At 34.6% G+C, this 21,528-nt stretch overlaps 1 protein-coding gene across 1 annotated transcript in view; it reads left to right on the top strand.

Annotated features, from left to right (window-relative positions):
* The window catches only part of LOC100923451 (ankyrin repeat domain-containing protein 7-like), an 87,928-nt gene that overhangs the window by 39,928 nt on the left and 26,472 nt on the right, over nucleotides 1-21,528 (top strand). Inside the window, exons 9-12 of the mRNA XM_012551724.3 lie at nucleotides 3,701-3,737; nucleotides 8,979-9,091; nucleotides 11,615-11,711; nucleotides 20,520-20,596. Coding sequence (XP_012407178.1) covers nucleotides 3,701-3,737; nucleotides 8,979-9,091; nucleotides 11,615-11,711; nucleotides 20,520-20,596 — 324 coding nt within the window. The remainder of the gene's footprint in view (nucleotides 1-3,700; nucleotides 3,738-8,978; nucleotides 9,092-11,614; nucleotides 11,712-20,519; nucleotides 20,597-21,528) is intronic.

The raw sequence follows: 21,528 nt of genomic DNA, 5'->3' as shown, positions 1-21,528 counted from the left end.
TTTGGACTAATTTTCTGACATACCCCCAGGTGGATCTCTTGACTTTGACCCTTTTCTAGTTTCCTTTTTCTCATTAGAATTTAAGTTCCTTGAGGGGAAGGCTGTCTCCTTTTGCTTGTATTTATATTCCCAGCACTTTACATATGTATATACATATATATCTATACACATGTGTGTGTGTGTGTGTGTGTGTGTGTGTGTGTTTGTGAAGGATGAGTATTTTTTCTAAGTTATATAATTGTGCAATCCCAGGATTGATTACAGTTTTATTGTTGTATGGTTTGTAAAATTTAGGTTTAGAATTTCTGGCTTAAAAAAAATTTTACTTATTTCAATATGTCCTAATCTACTTTCTTAAAGGTTCTATGAGATATATTTATACAATGATCTTGTTCAGAGGACTCCATGAGATTTGCATTATAATTTGGTAGCATAATTATAATAGGAATCTTGAATTTTAAAGACTGATAAAAAATTGCACAGACAACAGAATGCACAGATTTCTTTAATCTACAAAAATAGAATGAGAAAGACCAATGAAGGGCCTAGTAGATATTAGCTGTTCCACAAATCTGCAGCATTGTGGCTCTTTTTTTTTTTTTTTTTCTTTTTTTGCTGTGCACACAGGTTGTCATCATGAAAATAAAAATGAGGTTACTAATTAAATTACTCAAATGCTTGAATTCGCAAAAGTTAAAGCATGTTAATGTTGAGGGGTGAATATTACATATTGTCATTATCCAACTTAGTTTATGTAGAGATTTGATATTTTTTTCCAAATTTTTTTCTATTTAAGTTGTAAAAGCATAACTTTTTTTTTTTGTTATACAGATCTTTATATAATTAAACCTGCTAATTTTGTCACCACTACTTACTCGGTTTGCTAACATGTATTTTCCTTAGTTGATCAAAAGTCTTATTCATCCACTACAAATTTTTAAATTAAAATAGATGTAGCTTTATTATAGAGCAGTGACACTGGAATAAGGAAGAACTGAGTTCAAATATGACCTCATATCCTTAACACGTGATAGCTATTTGACCCTAAGCAAGTCACTTAAACCAAATTGCCTCAACAAAAATTAATGAATATTGGTAGAATTTATTATAGTGTATAGTAGGAGGTATAAATCTTATTTATAACTCTTACCATTCACTGTTTGCCAAAAGAAATCCTAAGCACTATGGACATTTTATTCTCTAATTATGCCTTGCACTTTTTAACCTCCAAGACTTTACTCAAAGATTTTCTTCTCCACCATTTACTTGTTGATCCTGTAAAATATACAATAATATATAAGTTAAGGCCTAGTTCAAATGCTACTTAATTCATGAAATCTTTGTCCCATTTCTTTCTTCCTCTATGGAAGTTAGCTCTTCCTCTTTTGATGTCTGTTAATACCATATTTTTTTTTTTTCCACACTGCTTTATATTATAATTATTAGTGTAAATATTTTACACTTGGGAACAGAAAATATTATCTCCCATTGAATCTAGAAGAGTGACTTACACATAAGAATAAGAATTGATAACTTTTTTTTTCTCTTAGAAAATGAGTTGGATTAGTAATTGTGTTAAATGTAATTAATAATAAATAACATTTATATAATACTTATCCCATGATAGATACTATACTAAGTTCATTACAATTATTATCTCATTTGATTCACACAATAGTCCTAAGAGGTAAGTACTGTTATCATCACCATTTTAAAGATAGGGAGACTGAGGTAAACAGCTATTGAGTTCCCAGCAGGCTCACACAGCTAGTAAGTGTCTGAGGTAGAAATTGAACTCAGAACTTTGTGACTGCAGTCTCGGTGATCTAACCATTATTTTTCAAATATCCATCTTCTTCCTTTTATTTTTTGGTAGATATTTTGGGGTTTGTGACCCATATTTATTTATTTTGTAAATATTGTGTTCCAATTTCATAGTCCTTTTCTTAAGAAATTCTTGAAAAGTCTGCTTGCAAAGCCTGCACAAAAGTCTGCTTGGTTATAGCTGGCTGCTTGCAAAAAAGAGGCAATATGATGTGGTGGCCGTGACTTAGGGCACAACAGAGAACAGAAGGGATGACAGCAGGGATTGAAGGATCTAGGGAGGATTTTCAGCATATGGGCACAATGGATATGTTTGTAACAGATACAGAATGATCTAGTAGATTGCAGAAATTAAAAATAAATGATAGGGTTGGTATGAGAGAGGGAGCAAATCTGTTGGAGGAGATGGGGTGGCACAGGATCACCTGAACAAATAGAAAGATCAACCTTGGTAAGGAGTAAACTCACTTTATTATGCAAAGTAGGGATAAAGGAGATAATGGCAGAAGGCATCTAAGTGATAGGAGATGTGCAAGAGGAGATATGAGGGAGCTCATGGCAAACGCCCTCAATTTTTTTTTAGTAAATTATGAAGCATGTTTCTCAATTGAAAGTATGGGGGAGAAGGAAAATCATGGAAAGAATGAGAGAAGATGAAAAGGTATGGAAGGGATGCTGTGGAGAGTGGGATAGTCATTTGATAAGAGAGGCATGTTAGGATTGCCTGGAAGCAGTGAAGGTCTAGTTGAGCTTATAAATCATAATAAATTGTGGTGGTCTCATTTGAAATGGTTGAAGCATTTTCTAATTTTTAATTGGTTTCTTATTAAACTTATGTATTTTATTTAATATATTTACAAATATTTCATGGAATAGTGCTCCATAGGTTTTACAAAACTGCGAAATAGGCCCATGACACATACACACAAACACAAACACACACACACACAGTAAAAGACATCTGTTTTAAATGGATTTTTTCCCCATCAGGTATCTATAATGCTTGATTTTTTGTCATTGACTTAAAAGCAATGAACTGTACATTATAAAATATCCATCATTAAACTACATCTTAACAGCAAATTTTTTACCAGATAATTTTTAGAGGATAAAATTCAGTCCTTCCAAGTGCCTATCTACTATGTGTCAGGCAGTATGCTAAGTTGCAGGGATAGAAAGATAAAAAACAAAAGCCCTTAAGGATTTACAGTCTAGTACAGGAAAACAACATGCCACATGAAAAGGAAACCAAGAAACTAAGGGTTGGAGGAATCTACCAGGTGATGCGACATGGTGAAGACACAAAGAATACAGCAAAGTGAGAAATGAGATGTCTGTGCTGAGCGCCCTCCTTCAAAATTCAGGGCTCTCCCTTCCAGTCAGAAGGCATCTTATATTCTCTCCTAGATTATTATAATTTGAGGATAAGAACTGTGGATCCTATTATTTTTCTCCATTCCTACTACTTGAATTTATTGAAGTAAGAATTAAAACATTCATCAGCACATGTATTATGGTAAATTGATATTTATGAAAAAAAGTTTTTCTGTAAGTCAAATGTTTAAAATTCTTTTTTTAATGGCTTTTTTTGTGAGGCAATTGGGGTTAGTTAAGTAAGTTGCTCATGGCCGCACAGCTAGTAGGTATTATGTATATGAACTCAGGTTTTGAACTCAGGTCCTCCTTGCTTCAGAACTGATGATATAGCTGCTGCTTCATCTAAATGCCCTGAAAATATCTAATTTCTTGCATGATTTGTTAGATCTATCACGATCTGGCAAGTGAATTATGATATATAAGTTTGTATTATTTGTGCTAGCCATACATTAAGGAAAAATTTGGATGACATGGTATATTTCATTCTCATTAATTATAGGAATATCCCACAGACTCAGAGGAGGAAGAAAAGAAAGGTAATGTACTAGTTGGCAATGATACTACTAAACAAACAGCTCATTAAACTCCAGATATTCCCAATGAACTACAGATTCACAGTACATCAGAAAAATGTGCTGATAGAAAAAGTAAGTTACTATTTTGACAGGACTCCTGATTTCATCATTTTTGGAAATCCTCAAAGAAGAAATTTCTAGTAATTCACATTGGCTCCTGTCTTATAGCATGTAGTATTACTAAGTAGCCTATAGCATATAGTATTACCAAGTAGCCTGAGGGCTAAGAAGTTCAGCTTTACAGATGGTCACATAATCAAATTAATTAGCAACAAAAATTGAATCCAGGCTTCCTAATTCCAAACCTGCCCTGTATCTACCATATTGTGCTATGCCTCAAATTGTAGAATATGCTTACAAAATGTTCTTCTAAACTATTAAATGTCAAGTTTACTTTTGGAAAAAAATGTTCCATATTCTCATATTATAATGCCAAAGAAACTGAGCAAGACAGAGATTAGAGACCAATTCAATAATTTATTCAATGAAGAGAAATACTGGGACCAATGGATCCATGTTGATCCCAGGGCTAGACAAGACCATCATCTCAAAGAGTCTAGCCCCGAGTATTGGGGAAGCAAGCTTTTTTTTTTTTATTTTTTATTTATTTTTTTATTTAATAGCCTTTTATTTACAGGATATATGCGTGGGTAACTTTACAGCATTAACCAGACTATGACCAGACAGATGACCAGACTAAATATTATTTGCTCAAGTATAGTGATTACACATAACCAGATTGGAAACAGCTAGGTATGACACAATTGAATTAACAATTTCTTATTGACCAGACCATTGCTCTGATTATAGAAATCAGTTACAGGAGGAAAAAATGCAGTGACATTTTAATTACATTCTCCAACTGGTGGACATCCATTCAGTTTCCAGTTTTTAGTCACTACAAAAAGGGGGTCAGCAAGCTTTTTATGGAATAACAAGAACAATGACATTACTGATATTCTAATGACATCTGAAATGGATAAACTTTATCTTGTCAAACATTAAGGAATGTCTATAAAACCTTTATCTCAAACATTAAGAGGGGATGGTTATAACCTAAGGTAGAATACTGAAATAGGACAATTGGAGGAACTGGGTCACCCCATTAAAAAGGAACTTTGGCATAACATTCCCCCCTTTTTCTCTTGGAACTATTCAAATCTTTGAATTACCTTCCTCTAGAAGGCCTTAGCACCATGATTTGAACAACCCTATGTGAAGTAAATAGACCAAATAAAAATCAAAATAAAGCTAGACCAATGCAAGGACTTATGGCAAGGTCAAGTCTTTCCCTGATAACCCCAGAATTAATCAGCAATACACAAAGTTCCTTATTTCAATTATTTCTGACAATCGTCAGATCCTCTGCAATTGGGGAGCATATGGACAGTTGTGGTCATTTGTGCATGACTCGGCCTCTGCTTATGGAGAGCAGCAGGCTCAAGGCAGTTGTGTTACCCATTCAGAGGGCCGGCTCCAGGGGAGGATGGTGAGGCTTGGAGTAGCCCCACCTGTCCTGCCCAGAGGAACAAACAGGGCTGCCACTAGAATACAGATTTCTGAGCAGATTATGCACAGTTAGACCAAGGCAGGCAACCCCAAACTTATAGAGGCCTCGATATCAACAAGGTCCTTTTAAGTATGCTGAAATACTAATTAAGGACCTGGGGTAACAGGAGTGGAGAAACAGCTCAGAGACTCTGCCAGTTAAGACAGGTATCCAATTTTTGGTTGTTTCTAAAAAATAATCCCCAAAACTGAGTCTGCCAGGGCAATTCCAACAGAATAAGGGATTTCCAAAAAATCATAGTCTAGTAAATTTAAGCAAGGACTAAAGGACTTCCAATTAAATCTGAACTAGCAAGATACCAGTTTTCCCAATTTCCTGTTTCTTCTCATCCCTTTTTTTTTTCTTTTAGAAAGGAATTATCAAATGACATATAAATCATATACATATGCATACACATAACAGACTAAAAGTCCCTCAAACATAACAGCAATAGTTACACAAGTTTAACAATTTCCATCCCAAGTCTTAAACACAGCACAGTAATACAGTGAAAATTCTAACAAGTCGACCACTTTCCCACTCCTTATCAGTCCGAATTACATCAGGAAAAGTGGGCGATGGCTGTCAATTGCTTCTTCCTGCTGAACAGGGACGATGCTCAGTCTGCAAGGAGGATGGGTCTGTAGTGTGGCATGCTGACAAACAAAGGTTTGATTTAGGTCCCAGAAGCAAGTCAATATATCTGCAATTTGACCAAATCTAGAAATAAAAACAAATCTAACAAACAAAAGTTAGGACAGTCTGAGATAGAAAGACTGGTTCACAAGGACTGCTACAAGATGTGGCCTCTCATTAAAAACCTTAAAAAAACTTGAATATCCAGACACAATATTTAGTAACCAATAGATGACCAGACTAAATAGTATTTGCTCAAGTATAGTGATTACACATAACCAGATTGGAAACAGCTAGGTATGACACAATTGAATTAACAATTTCTTATTGACCAGACCATTGCTCTGATTATAGAAATCAGTTACAGGAGGAAAAAATGCAGTGACATTTTAATTACAAATCCAAGATATTTTGCCTCTAGTAACAATCCTAAACAGATATTTACCATAACCTTATCAGTTTGCTTCTTTTAAAATGTCTGGAATAGTTTAGAGGAAGGGGGGAGAATAGAATTCCATGTGACTACCCTTCCCCCAACTCCACAAGAGTGGGGAGCGAAATCACTCCAGGCTAACTAAATGGCTCCTATAGCTGAAGTAGCAGCAGTGGGGGAGGGGGGGTCGAGTTTAAATATTTTACAAAAGATCCCTACCCCACCCAACGTTTAAAGTAGCAGAAATCAGTGGGTGGGTGGGGGAATCCCATAAAACCTACATGTCCAGCAGAGCTGCATTTAAAACATATAATCCATTTCTATCTCATTTCAAATAATAAAACAACATGGCTTCTTTCTCTCCTTCTGGCCCCATGTGGCCATTATTCCCAATGGACTTCTCCTAAGCCCAGCTTGGCTTCTCCTAAGCCCAGCTTGGCCAGAGATGAAACTTTCAGAAAAGTCCTTGTTATATACTTTAGGTAAAATTAGAGGCACATGACCTCTTTCGGGCAAGTTAACAGAACTTCTTTAACAAGCTATTGTTCCTTTAAGATCTTATACTTAAGGAAAACCAATTCATTTCCCAAATTTAGAATCATCTTTTAAATTCCTAATTAAATGTTTTCATCAGCTGGAGCTCAGTATTGAAATAACCAATTCCCAAATTTGATCATTGTTCTTAAATTTAACAGAGCTCTTAAGTTACCAAAACAGACAAACAAATTACAATTTCACAAAAATCACATAGAACACAGAGCACAACTAGACTGTCCAATAGCATACAAGACATACAGAACACTGATCACACTTAGACTGCACAGTTACAACATTCAGTAGGACACTAACATTAAAGCCAAACCAAATGGCGTTTTAAAATCCCCAGTCTTTGTAGATAGCCCCTTGAGCATGCAAAAGCGGGAGGGGCCGGCATTACTCTAACACAGGATGACCCAAGCAGGGAAACCGAGTTTTCAAATGTATATACTTCCCACTCGATGGAAGAAGTGGGAGGACCTCTCATAGAAAAGCATAGAGATGCAAAGGACGGGCCTTTGTCTTTGGAAAAGGGTTTGGACAGAAAAAGTTTCCTCAAGCAAAGCATCTGCTCCAGGAAAAGATTTATTTATTTATTTATTTTGAGGCGGTGGAGTGCCTAGATTGTGTACAGGTAAAAACTTAGTTTTCCAAATCTTTGTAGCCTCCCTCGTATCTCTTTTTAGAGACAGAGCCACGGCAATTCCTAAAGAATTGTGCCAGAGCTCCCAAGAACTCCAAACAACAACTGCAGTCTTGACTGCAGTGTCCACCACAAGATAAGGAAAGAAAAAGTCTTTTATCTTGTCCAGAATTCCGTATTTCACACTCCAGTAGTGACCCCCGTGTCCAATAGGCCATTCATCAACCAAGCAAATGGCACCCCAAATAAGGGCACCCCAAGTGACAACCATGTCCAGTTAGTCACTAATCAACCAAACCAACCAGTACCCAAAGAGAAGGGACCCCAAAAGTACCCCCAAAGGGCACAAAAGTGACAACCACGTCCGGTTAGACATTAATCAACCAAGCAAATGGCACCTCCAAAAAGGGCACCCCAAGTGACAACCGCATCCAGTTAGACACTAATCAACCAAACTACCCAAACCAATTGTTACCCCCAAAAAGGGCACCCCAAAAGTGACAACCGTGCAACCGTGTCTGGTTAGTCCGGTTAGTCACTAATGAACCAAACCAAACAAAACAAGTCTTAAGACATAACCAGATGGTACCCCAAAAGGTACCCAGACAAACTTACTCTCCTGTGGCTGAAATGGGGTTGTCTACCATCAGGCTATTGTGGCTAGGAAACTGCTCTGTTTCCCGGAAGCTCTGGAAAAAAATCCAGGAGGGCCCGACATCTCCAGGCCAAGAATTCAGATTCACAGCCACCTTGCCCGAGGCAGAGACCCGAAAGTCTCTTATCTCTAATCCTGCTCATTTTCTAATTATCTCGCTGGGGCCTCCAAATGTAATGCCAAAGAAAATGAGCAAGACAGAGATTAGAGACCAATTCAATCATTTATTAAATGTAGAGAAATACTGGGATCAATGGATCCATGTTGATCCCAGGGCTAGACGAGACTATCGAATATCAGGGCAGCAAGCTTTTTATGGAATAACAAGAACAATGACATTACTGATATTCTAATGACATCTGAAATGGATAAACCTTTATCTTGTCAAACATTAAGGAATGTCTATAAAACCTTTATCTCAAACATTAAGAGGGGACAGTTATAACCTAAGGCAGAATACCGAAATAGGAAAATTGGAGGAACTGGGTCACCCCATTAAAAGGGAACTTTGACATAACATTATAAAATTATCACTTAGCCCCTAGCTTTTTTTTTTTAAAGACCCTACTTTATCCCTAATCCCTAAATCCAAATGTTGTTCTCTTAATCTAATTTTGTCTTCTGGAAATTTTTTGTTATTTTCATTTAAGTTTTCCTGAATCAATTGAATAGACATATTTGAATAGTCTTCATATTCTCATTAGCACATATTCCAATTATTAATGTGGCTATTTACTTATAATTTATAGTCATGATGTCAACATTTGGACTAGAAGAAGAAGAAGAAGAAAAAGAGGAAGAGGAAGAAGAGGAAGAAGAGGAAGAAGAGGAAGAAAATACAGAGCCACTTTGGGATTTAGAGGTATTTTCTATTAAGTTGCTTTGAAACTTCAATATCGATTGTTATATTTAAAATCATATTTTAGATTTACTTACTAATCAATGTAATTGGCTGGGTGGAATTAGAGTGGGAATTTTAGAGCTGGAAGGGATTTCAGAAATAATGTAGTACCATTACCCATTGAAGATGTGGGGAAGATGCACCCCAGAGAAGTCAGCTAACTAGCCTATGATCTCACAACTAGTGAAGAGCCAAGAAGCCAATCTTAACTTTCAGGACCTCATGCTTTCCACTCTACTCCTTAACACCTTACCAGTTTCAAAATGCCTTTCAGTTAGTCAATCATTCAGTGAACAAGGACCATAGTACTAAGGTACTGTTCTACCTTAGCTGTTTGTTCTAGGTATTAAAATATATTCCAGCAAAGAGACTTCAGACAAATACAGCAGTATTTCCCTACTACATGATTAACTTATCTATAAGTTAGGGGATAGGACATAGGCACATCTATAAGTTGATTTTATGGTAACTTAACAAATTTGTGTATAACTTCTGTACATAACTGCTAAAGCCATTACAAAAGCAAATGGCAGAATTATTTGTGTTTAAATGGGAAAGACAATGATAGAGGTAATAATTAGGGTGTAATGATAGTCATATTTGGATTGACAGAGGAAGGATGAAAGCATGTTGAGAGAGAGTAATGATGTTTAGAAGCAATGTAAATCTTGAAGTTTAGCTGTTACAGAGGGCCACTAACAAAAGGAATTGATTATTTTCCATAAAAAAGCTTTTTTGTGATCATTATCAAACATTAACTGGAACAGAGGTACATTATAAGAAAAATATTTTCCAATAGGGTGTAAAGTGATAAATTAAAGTAGGGTGTGGAAGCAGGAAAGGTTAAATAATAAGTTTTTTTTATTTTAGAGAAAGATTTAACACTATATTACTATTAATTGGATGCAGAGAGCAAAGGAGATAACTTGAATATTTTAAGGCTAAGGACCCGAAAAAATGAAGGTATCTTGAATAGAAATGAGGAAAGCTTACAGGATTGCAAACTAAGGTTAACTGACAGGAAAAATTTCAGTGGAGTTATCTCAGAGACTGTTTGCATGTTAGGAACTTGAGAGTAAAATCAGATAGTTTCCATGTCTCCTGGGAAAAAACGATCAGAAATCTGGGTCACAACACAATCTCTTTTTACAACTGTGATAGGCTGAGTTGAAGGGCTTAGTTCTGTTTTATATTGGAAATAACCAAAGGAAGAGGCATAAAGTATGAAGATAAGCAAAAAATAAGTATGCTTAAGCTTATGAATGTAGGCAAAATAGAGAATGAAGACTTTTTTTAAACCAGATACCATAATATGGATAAAAAAAAAATCATAATCCAAAAGAGGTTGGGAAGCAATCAGGTGTATTGTAAGACATCAGGTATGAAGACAAGAATTTAAACAAAAAGGGGAAAAAACATAATTTAAGTGTGGGAGACCTCTCGAGAAAGTGATAACCATTGAATACTGAATTAGCAACAATTATTTTTTTTAGTATAATACATATGGAAGATATGATTAAGCTAAAATTTTAGCTTAATGCTACTAGGGGAGAAATGCTCCTAGGAGGAGCTACTAGGGAGAAATGCTACTAGGGATTTTACATAAGGCCAAGTCTCATTTCTTTTTATATCTTTTTTTTTCTTTTTGACCCTCTTTTTTTTTTGTTTGTGTTTGTTCTTGTTTATGTGTGTATGAATGTGTATATATACATATATCTATTACATATATATTGCGTATATATATCTATTACACTTATATGTATCTATTACAATATATGGATATATATATGTATATGTGTATGCATATATATGTACATATACAAATTTGTAAACATATATAAAGATATATAGAGAGATACATAGATTGATAGGATAAAACTAGATCAATTTGCTTTGTGCAAGACCTTGTTGCTTGTTCAGCAGTTTCAGTCATGTCCGAGATCCAATGTGGAGTTTTCTTAGCAAAGGGACTGAAGTAGTTTGCCATTTCCTTCTTAGTAAGGAAATGAAGCAAAGAGGATTTAATGACTTGGGCCAGGGCCATACAGTTAATGTCTTGAGCAAGATTTGAATTCATGAAGATGAATATTCCTAATTTTAAACCCAGGGCTCTATCAAATATGCCACCTTTTCTAAAGGGATATTATATACTAGGCATTCAACTGAAATCATATATTCTTCTCTCATATTGTCAGCTTGTGAAAAATAGTATTTTACATGTACTATGTAATATTATCATGACTATCATATGATAATATCTTGAGTTAGAATTTTATCATTTCCAAGTTAGTCATTTGTGTGTGAAAAAAATACACCCCAGCCTGCGACACTGTTTCCCAGAATTATCTCATTTAAAGTAAAAAGACAGAAAAGTAAACTTTAAAAAGTATAAGCATGAAGTTGTTCTTTTTATCAGCAGAAAACATTCAGGGTTGCTTTCTTACCAGTAGGCTTACTCTTTTGTTGATCTTTTCATCTGATCAGTGTTCCTCTGAAAATCTCCTGGAAGGCTCTGCAAGACATATACTTGGAGCCCCAAATCAAAACATAAAAGAAAGTATTTCAACAAGACAACATGAAGGTAAAATTATGTTATATACATAGGTTTCTTTTATATTTTTATTTTTTTCAGTATTATATATAGCAACCCTTAGTATTTTTTTATTATAGCTTTTTATTTACAAGTTATATACATGGGTAATTTTACAGCATTGACAAAATTGCCAAACCTTTTGCTCCAGTTTTTCCCCTCTTTCCTCCTATCCCCTCCCCCCAATGGCAGGTTGACCAATACATGTTTAATATGTTAAAGTATAAATTAAATATAATATAAGTTAGATAGGTTTCTTTTAAAGAAAAATGATATCTAAGAGATAGAGAAATAGGGACTAGATCATAGGGACTGGAATAGAATTTAACATCAAATATGTAGAAAAGAAGAAATTACATGATGTCCTAGTTCTACTCACAGGACCAACTGAAGGCTTGCCTGATCAGGAAAAAAAAAGAGGAAGAAGAGGTATTGAAAGGAGAGAGAAGTTCAGTGGACAAAGAGAGAGAATAGAAATAGATATGTATGATGTGGAGTGATCAATTGGCTCTAGGAATTATCTCTGTTAATACTAGTCCAGTCCTTGCATGGTATTTAGTTTGAGCAAACTGAATGAGCTTCTTTTTGATTTAATTAGCTGGTTATACAGATGACTTCTCTATTAAGTCATTACATGACATTATATGACATTGCATGTCACATAATTCTTTTTGATGATAGACCTCTCATATGTAAAAATCTATTAAGCTGTTTTGTATTTTACTAGTGTAACTGAAAGTTTATTTCCCAATATCTCAATCTGTTGGTTTATTTTAAATGTATACTTATTATAAACATTATTAGCACCTACTATTATGTACATGACACTAATCCATCCCAAGGTTTATTCAGCTTAGATACAATAGTCATTGGTTTCTTTTTTCTTCCCTGAATTTGTCCTAAAAGGAAACATGGACCAAATGTAAAATAGTAACAAAAACAATTACATATAAATATTTACTTACCCCCAGGTCCCATTCATTAGTCTAGATGCTCTGGAAACTGTTTTCCCCAAAGATCTGGAGAAGGGGCAAGGAGATCACTTGCCAGTAATCATTTAGCAGATGCAGAAGCTGGCTCCCAAGGCCTTGGACAAGAGAACTCTAATTCATCTTTGCAGCCTTAATTCATATTGATTGTCTATTCCCTCTTTTTCTGCCAAACTATTTTGGTCATTTTCCTATATATTGTTCTGTCCTGTAGCCTTGACATCTGTTGAAATCTCTCTCTTCCTCCAGAAACTTTCTCATGTGTAAACTCTACAAATCTTTTTCTGAAGTTTACTAAAAGTCTTCCTGGCAATTATCAATTTGTTGGTCTCTCTTAAAGGTAAATTCATTATAAATATGATCAACTAATCTTAGAGTATCTACTATTATGTACATAACACCGTAACCTATCCCAAAGTTTACTTAACTTAGATACAATACCCATTTGTTTTTCTGAACTTTTCCTAAAGGGAAATAATAGATCAAATGTAAAATAATAACAAAAATTATATATAAATATTTACTTACTCTAAGATCCCATGAGTTCATTGGGCTAAATGCTCTGGAACCTGATAAGATTGAAGGTGACTTCCCCTACCCACCCTGTTTAATTATATAGTCTACTTTGTTAATTTCTGAGGTGAAAAAAACGTTACTTTACTGCTAGATTTACAGTGATTCCCCCACAGAATACACACTTTAGGACAAATCACCTCTAGCAAAATAGGCTATCTCTTTCTACTGGAAATTAAACAAACATGCATTTTCCAGCTGTCCATACCCATTGGAGTGTTTTCTTTCTTTCTTTTTTTATTATAGCTTTTTATTTACAAGATATATGCATGGGTAATTTTTCAGCATTGACAATTGCAAAACCTTTTGTTCCAATTTTTCCCTTTCTTCCCCCCACCCTCTTCCCCAGATGACAGGTTAACCAATACATGTTAAATATATTAAACTATAAGTTAAATACAATATATGCATACATGTTCATACAGTTATTTTGCTGCAAAAGAAGAATCAGACTCTGAAATATTGTACAATTAGCTTGTGAAGGAAATAAAAAATGCAGATGGGCAAAATTATAGGGTTTGGGAATTCAATGTAATGATTTTTAGTCATCTCCCAGAGTTCTTTCACTGGATGTAGCTGGTTCAATTCATTACTGCTCTTATTAGAACTGATTTGGTTCATCTCATTGTTGAAGAGGGCCACGTACATCATAATTGATCATTATATAGTGTCGTTGTTGAAGTATATAATGATCTCTTAGTCCTGTTCATTTCACTCAGCATCAGTTCATGTAAGTCTCTCGAAGCCTTTATGAAATCATCTTGCTGGCTGTTTCTTACAGAACAATAATATTCCATAACATTCATATACCACAATTTATTTAGCCATTCTCTTGATTGATGGGCATCCATTCAGTTTCCAGTTTCTGGCCACTTCAAAGAGGGCTGCCACAAACATTCTTGCACATACAGGTCCCTTTCCCTTCTTTAAGATCTCTTTGGGGATATAAGCCCAGTAGTAACACTGTCGCATCAAAGGGTATGCACAGTTTGATAACTTTTTGATCATAGTTCTAAATTGCTCTCCAGAATGGTTGGATCCATTCACAACTCCACCAACATTTTATGTTCCTCAGTGTCCCAGTTTTCCCACACCCCTCCAACATTCTGCATTATCTTTCCCTGCCATTCTAGCCAATCCAACCCGTGTGTAGTGGTATCTCAGAGTTGTCTTAATTTGCATTTCTCTGATTAATAATGACTTGGAGAATCTTTTCATATGGCTAGAAATAGTTTCAATTTCATATCTAAAAACTGTCTGTTCATATCCTTTGACCATTTATCAATTGGGGAATAAATTAGAGTCAATATATATTTTGGAAATGAGTCCTTTATCAGAACCTTTGACTATAAAAATGTTTTCCCAGTTTATTGCTTCCCTTCTGATCTTGTCTGCATTAGTTTTGTTTGTACAAAAACTTTTCAATTTGATATAATCAAAATTTTCTATTTTGTGATCAATAATGATCTCTAGTTCTTCTTTGATCATAAATTCCTTCCTCCTCCACAGGTCTGAGAGGTAAACTATCCTATATTTTTCTAATTTATTTATAATTTCATTTTTTATGCTTACGTCATGAACCTATTTTGACCTTATCTTGGTGTATGGTGGGATGTAGTTTCCCTCTTTTTATCTCCCCTTTTCCTTTTTTCTGATACTATCCCCTTTCCCTTTCTACTTCCCTTTTTTATATTATATCAGTAAAATCAAATTTTACATGTATTCTTTATCTATATCCATAACAGAAATACAGTTCTCAAGAGTTCTTTTTACCTTTTTCTGTTTCTCTTGAATCCTATGGTTGGAGGTCAAATTTTTTGTTTAGCTCTGTTTTTTTGTTTTTTTTCAATTAGGAATAAATAGAATTCATCTGTTTCATTAAATGTCCATCTTCTTCCCTGGAAGAAAATGCTCAGTTTAGCTAGGTAGTTTATTCTTGGATGCATTCCAAATTCTTTTGCCTTTTGGAATATCATATTCTAAGCTTGATCCTTTAATGTGGAAGCTTCTAGATCCTGAGTGATCCTTATTGTGGATCCTCGATATTTAAATTGTTTTTTTCCTGGCTGCTTGTAATATTTATTCCTTAGTATGATAATTCTGAAATTTAGCCAGAATATTCCTTGAAGTTTTTATTTTAGCATCTTTTTTAGAAGGTGTTCAATGAATTCTTTCAATGCCTATTTTACCTTCTGATTCTATTATCTCTGGGCAGTTCTCTTTTATGATTTCCTGTAAAATACTGTCTAGGCTCTTTTTTTTAATCATAATTTTCAGGAAGTCCAATAATCCTCAGATTATCTCTCCTAGATCTATTTTCCAGGTCTGTTGTTTTGCCAAGTAGATATTTAACATTTTTTTCTATTTTTTATTTTTTGGTTTTGCTTGGCTGATTCTTGATGTCTCAATGAATCATTCATTTCTATTTATTCAGTTCTGGTTTTTAATGAGTTATTTTCTTCATTAGCTTTTTTTCTTTTCTTTTCTTTCTTTTCTTTTCTTCTTTTACTAATTTTTGTATATGTTCAGTTGAGTTTTTAAATAAGTTGCTTTGCTCTATGGAATTTTTTTTCCATTTCACTAATTTTTATTTTTAATGAGTTATTTTCTTTCTCTAATTCACATATCCTACTTTCCTGGGAGTTCTTTATCTTTTCCAATTCACAAATTCTGTTTCCCTGCACTTCCTGGAAGTTCTTTACCTTTTCCAGTTCACATTTCAGGCAATTATTTTCTTTTTCCACTTTATCAAATTTTTCTTTAAGTGAATTATATGCCTTTTCTGTACTCTCTTGCAGAGCTTCTCTTTCCTTTCCCCATTTTTCATCTAGTTCTCTTTTAAGATCCTTTAAAATTTCTTCTAGGAGAGCCTTGTGTGTTCGGACCAAGTTATATCCCCCTTTGGGGTTTTGTCTGGAGACTGTTTGCTATTAGTCTCCTCAGGGTTGAAAACCTGCTCTCTTTCTATATAGAAGCTACGGATGGTTAGTATATGCTTGGCTTTTTTACTCATTTTTAAAAAAGCCCTTAGGGTCTGCCTTCAGGGTAAGGAGGTTACCAGCTTCCTCTGCAGAACAGGGATAGATATATGGACAGTAGCTGTCCTGCATATGGGCTGCTAAAAGTGGCTGTACTGTGGAAATGCCCTAGGAAGAGCCCTATACCAGAAATGTCACTGCCCTGGGAAGAGTGGCCACACTGTGGAAGTACTACCCTAGGAAGAACCCCGCTGTGCAGATCCTCAGTTGCCCTGGGACTAGCAGCTGAGCAGCAAAAGTGTCACTGCCCTAGGCAGAACCCCACTGTGGGGATCAGTGGCTGTCCTGGGAAGAGCCCAGCACTGGAAGTGTTTCTGCCCTGGGAAGCACAGCAATGTTGTGGAAGTTCTATTGCTCCAGGCAAAGCCCTCCTGCCATGCAGATTTGTGACTGTCCCAGGCAGAGCCTCCCTGATGATCAGAAGTGTGACTGCCCAGGCAAAACCCCTGAGCTGCAGAATGAGGCTGCACAGCTGTGTTGTGGTCTGTGCTGAGTTACTTCTGTGGGTCAATGTAGCCAGATTCTGTTAAGAGTCTGGCATTTTTTGGAGTACTCTACTTTTGGCCTTTTTGTAACTTCTCTGCTGATCTACTGCTTTGCAACTAAAGCAGAGCAGCCAACCTGTGTTAGAATCTTCCCTGCAAATTTTCCACCCATGGAGACTGCCCACGGCCTGGTCCATTCAGTGTGCTAGCCTCTGGTACTGCCTCCCTGCCTGTGCTGGCCTGCTCCCACCTATTAGGACAAACCTTTTCTGGCAATCTTCCAGATTATCTTCAGCTGGTAATCAGTTGTACTCCCAATATTCGTGGATTTCACCAGTAAAGCACTATTTCTGAGGCTGAATTTGGTACTTAGTACTGAGGGTAGAAGGGAAGCTTAGAATGATGCCTGTGTCTTCTCTGCCATCTTAGCTCCACCAAAACCTAATTTTAAATTTTAGTATAGTATACAATTTGTTTAGACTTTTTTGGACTGATGTAAAATGATTTAATATCATAAAATAAATGTTCAAAACTTTAAAATTTTATTTTCTGATATTAGCAGTATCTTTGTAAATAGCATGATAATCCATTTATGTGACATATGTTTTTTTTAATTTAATAGCCTTTTATTTATTTACAGGTTATATGCATGGGTAACTTTACAGCATTAACAATTGCCAAACCTCTTGTTCCAATTTTTCCCCTCCTTCTCCCCACCCCCTCCCCTAAATGGCAGGATGACCAGTAGATGTTAAATATATTAAAATATAAATTAGATACACAATAAGTATACATGACCAAACCGTTATTTTGCTATACAAAAAGAATCAGACTTTGAAATATTGTACAATTAGCTTGTGAAGGAAATCAAAAATGCAGGTGGGCATAAATATAGGGATTGGGAATTCAATGTAATGGTTTTTAGTCATCACCCATAGTTCTTTCTCTGGGCGTAGCTGATTCAGTTCATTACTGCTCCATTGGAAATGATTTGGTTGATCTCCTTGCTGAGGATGGCCAGGTCCATCAGAACTGGTCATCATATAGTATTGTTGTTGAAATATATAATGATCTTCTGGTCCTGCTCATTTCACTCAGCATCAGTTCATGTAAGTCTCTCCAGGCCTTTCTGAAATCATCCTGTTGGTCATTTCTTACAGAACAATAATATTCCATAATTTTCATATACCACAATTTATTCAGCCATTCTCCAACTGATGGGCATCCATTCAGTTTCCAGTTTCTAGCCACTACAAAAAGGGCTGCCACAAACATTTGTGCACATACAGGTCCCTTTCCCTTCTTTATAATCTCTTTGGTATATAAGCCCAGTAGTAACTCTACTGGATCAAAGGGTATGCTATGTGATATATATTGAAGGAAGTTTATCTGTTCATAGCATTGAATTAATAATTGAGAAGTTTGAAAGAATTTTGCTCCTTTAAGATAACTTATAAAATTGAAAGTTGTTTTTTACATCATTCCTTAGATGTCATTTATAGACATTCTTTCTGGAATGGATCAAGAAATTTTAAAATAGGTTAACATACAGATACAGAAGTTTGTCAATAGATAATGTAGGTATAGAAAAGAAGGAAAACTATTTATTCAACAAATACGCACCAAAGTGAATGTGTTCAGAACATTTCTTTCTAGTTCTTTGGTTCTGTGATAACTATGTGGTTTATATAAAGTTTTTAATTGCATTTACTGTTTACTTATTGGACAATAGCGTAGAGTGCCATAATTAAATAAAAGATGGACAGACCTCTAAATTAAGTGTTTATTGTACATTCTGGTATGGTCAATCGTTTTCATCCATCATCGTTCTTTATTTGCACTTCTTGTAACTAATATGAATGTAGTCTTGTCATATTTTAAAAGAGAATACTTATACTTATAAACTGTTGCTTGTTGACTAAATTAGTAATACATATTTCAAGTTAAGGACTAATCTTCAAAAAGTAAGATTATTTTGAAAAGAAATCTTATACTTGATGAAAGTAGTTCATATTTTTAAAAATTAGAGTCACAAAAGTTCCAAGTATTTGAAGTTTCAAAGGAATTATCCTTGTAAATTCCTGTCAGTGACTAAAAATCAGTTAAGATCCACAGAGTTTGGAAAGATTCTATTAAAAGAAGGTGAAGCAACTGAAGCTGGAAGTATACCTGACACTGATTGTAAGGTTGGAGTTCTCTTAGAAAAACCAGTCCTCCAAAAGCTTTGTGAACCATCTGTACAAAAAAAAAAAGAGGAAGGTAAAGAACTTAAGAAAGGTATGGTTAACATTCTGCATTTGTTATAAGTAGATAATTTGTTAGATTCCAATTGTTATTCCCATTGTTACAAATTGTTACATTACAATTATTATTAATATAGGTAAGCAAAATAAATGATAAATTCGTGTGATGATAAAATTCACTCCCTGTGGTGAATACTCTCAAAGGATCTAGAAGGTGCCTTTCTACAGGTGTTTTGATTTTCTCCTCTGCCAGTGTAACATCTTACACAAATACTTAAAGGGGCTAGTTTAAGCTTGTGTCCTAATTGTGACTTTTTTTTTCAGAACCCTAAAACCTTTCAGTTTGAATATTCCCATATAAAATCCATATATAAATGATTTTTTCTGTTATTTTGGATTATTTATAGCTAACTTCCTTGACACACATAATTTTCAAAAAGTTCCATTAATCTTTTCATCACTGAATCAGTTTCCATCTTATCATCTAGCTCTCTGGTAACTAATTTTTAAAATGAATTTCAAATTAACTTCTGGAATATTAACCATGTATCTTAATTACTTAATTCCTTGACTTATTAAATTAGTTTATAGATTTACTGAAGGAATCAGATCTCATTTACTTTATTTCCCTATTTCTTTGAGACAGTCCTGACCAGATTTATATTCTGTTCTTTCTGTATTTTTTATCCTCTTTCTGCCTGTCATGACTTTTTTTTTTGTCTCTGAACTTTGTTCAGAAATTCATCTGTCCTATCATGAATTAACTTTAGAAATCCAGTTCTCTTATTAATTATGTTTCTTTTCTTGTGTAAGGAAATCTGTTATCCTTGAAGGTGCATTATGGTCTAGGACTTTCATACTACAAAGCTATTCTTCAAGGATATTTGACTTGTAATTGAAAGAAATCTTGTCCAATATCTCTGATCTTGGAGATGGACTCAAACAGTGAACCTTTCTTAGTCACATAACAGAAGGAAGGTCTTCCTTCCTTCTCAATTACTATCATGTTGTTCCCATCCTGATGATGCTATTCCCTCTTTAAGGAATCTCATTGTTTTCCATCTCCCCAACTCCTTTCTTCTGTATCACAAAACTATATTAAGGTCAGTAATCAGTACCTCTTGGTCTTTGATTATCAAGAAAGTCCATTGACCCAATTTATTGCTTACTTGCTTGTCTAACTAATAAATCAGGCATAGATTTGTTTATCTGTTTATCTTTACTTTTCAAATCTAATGGTTTCAGCTAGATTGAATATGTAAATCAGTCTTTTGCTCCTATAAAATAAACATCTCACAAAAACATAAAATGTAGCAGTGTATTGAAATTACAAAAGAATCAGCTAAATGCATAATTAGCAAGATAGAAATGTCTTACATTATATATCTTCACTCAAAATAGGGGAGGGACCTTATTCATATAAGAAAAGTAATTCTAAATAAAATAAATTTCCATTTAAATATCAATTTAGACTTGAAACGAAAATTGGAATTTAAAGGATCATCAGATAGAAACCAAGAAACTTCTGATAAAAGAGACCAGGAACAGGTATGGAAGAATGATATTGAAATTTCTGATATTTCATTTCAGTAAACATATCATTTATACTAATTTTTGTGTAAGTGTTTTTTGGAACTTACTGTATTTTGAAATGTATTTTTGTCTTATTTATGGAGTTGAAATTTTCTTTGGGGGTAGGAGGACTGACAACAAAACTTCAAACCTTGTTAGATGATAATAGAATGAAGAGAAGTCCCTTGACAGTATAGATGCTGGTCTTTTTTTACACATTTCTAACAGGATAAGGAAGCTGCCTTAAACTACTTGATTATATGATCATCATCCCCTTATTAGGCAAAATAATTGTAATAACAGAGTTACCATAGATATGGATTCATGTGAAAGTGCGTCTTAGTCCTGATTTCTTTCTTGCAAACAGACTAAAATTTATTCACCAATGGCAAGATAATAACCAGGAATGGCAATATCTAGAAATGTATATGATTTTAGAAAAATATCAATGTATATAAATGTTAATATGTGGCATTAAAGCATGCCATAATAATAAAATCTTAGCATTGATGATCAGTGTTAATCTAATTTATCTTTATCCCGAATAGTTAATCTTCTCTGCAGTATCCCTCCCAAACTAGTTGAAAACTTGCTGTGACTGAAAAGTTCCTACCCAGTAAAATACTCAACTTTATATTTGAATGGTTCTAATTGTTAGGAATGTTTTCTTAAGTTGAGCTATAATTTGCCTTTCTACAATTTTCAGCCAGGGTTAATGGTTCTGACTGAAAGGGTCAAGTGGCACTACAAAAAGGGGGTAGATTCACCTCTTGGCATTTATTTTTCTACATTCTATTTATTTTTCCTCTTCATCAATCCTCCAGTGGAATTGATTTTTTATATGATGAAAATGCTATGTTCAAATGCTTGCTATTTGTACAATGTACATTGAAAGATGCATTAAGAAA

Source organism: Sarcophilus harrisii, chromosome 5 (genome assembly GCF_902635505.1).
Source record: "Sarcophilus harrisii chromosome 5, mSarHar1.11, whole genome shotgun sequence".
NCBI classification, from domain to species: domain Eukaryota; kingdom Metazoa; phylum Chordata; class Mammalia; order Dasyuromorphia; family Dasyuridae; genus Sarcophilus; species Sarcophilus harrisii.
Note: the sequence above shows the minus strand (reverse complement) of the source record. Positions and strands in the feature narration are given on the sequence as shown.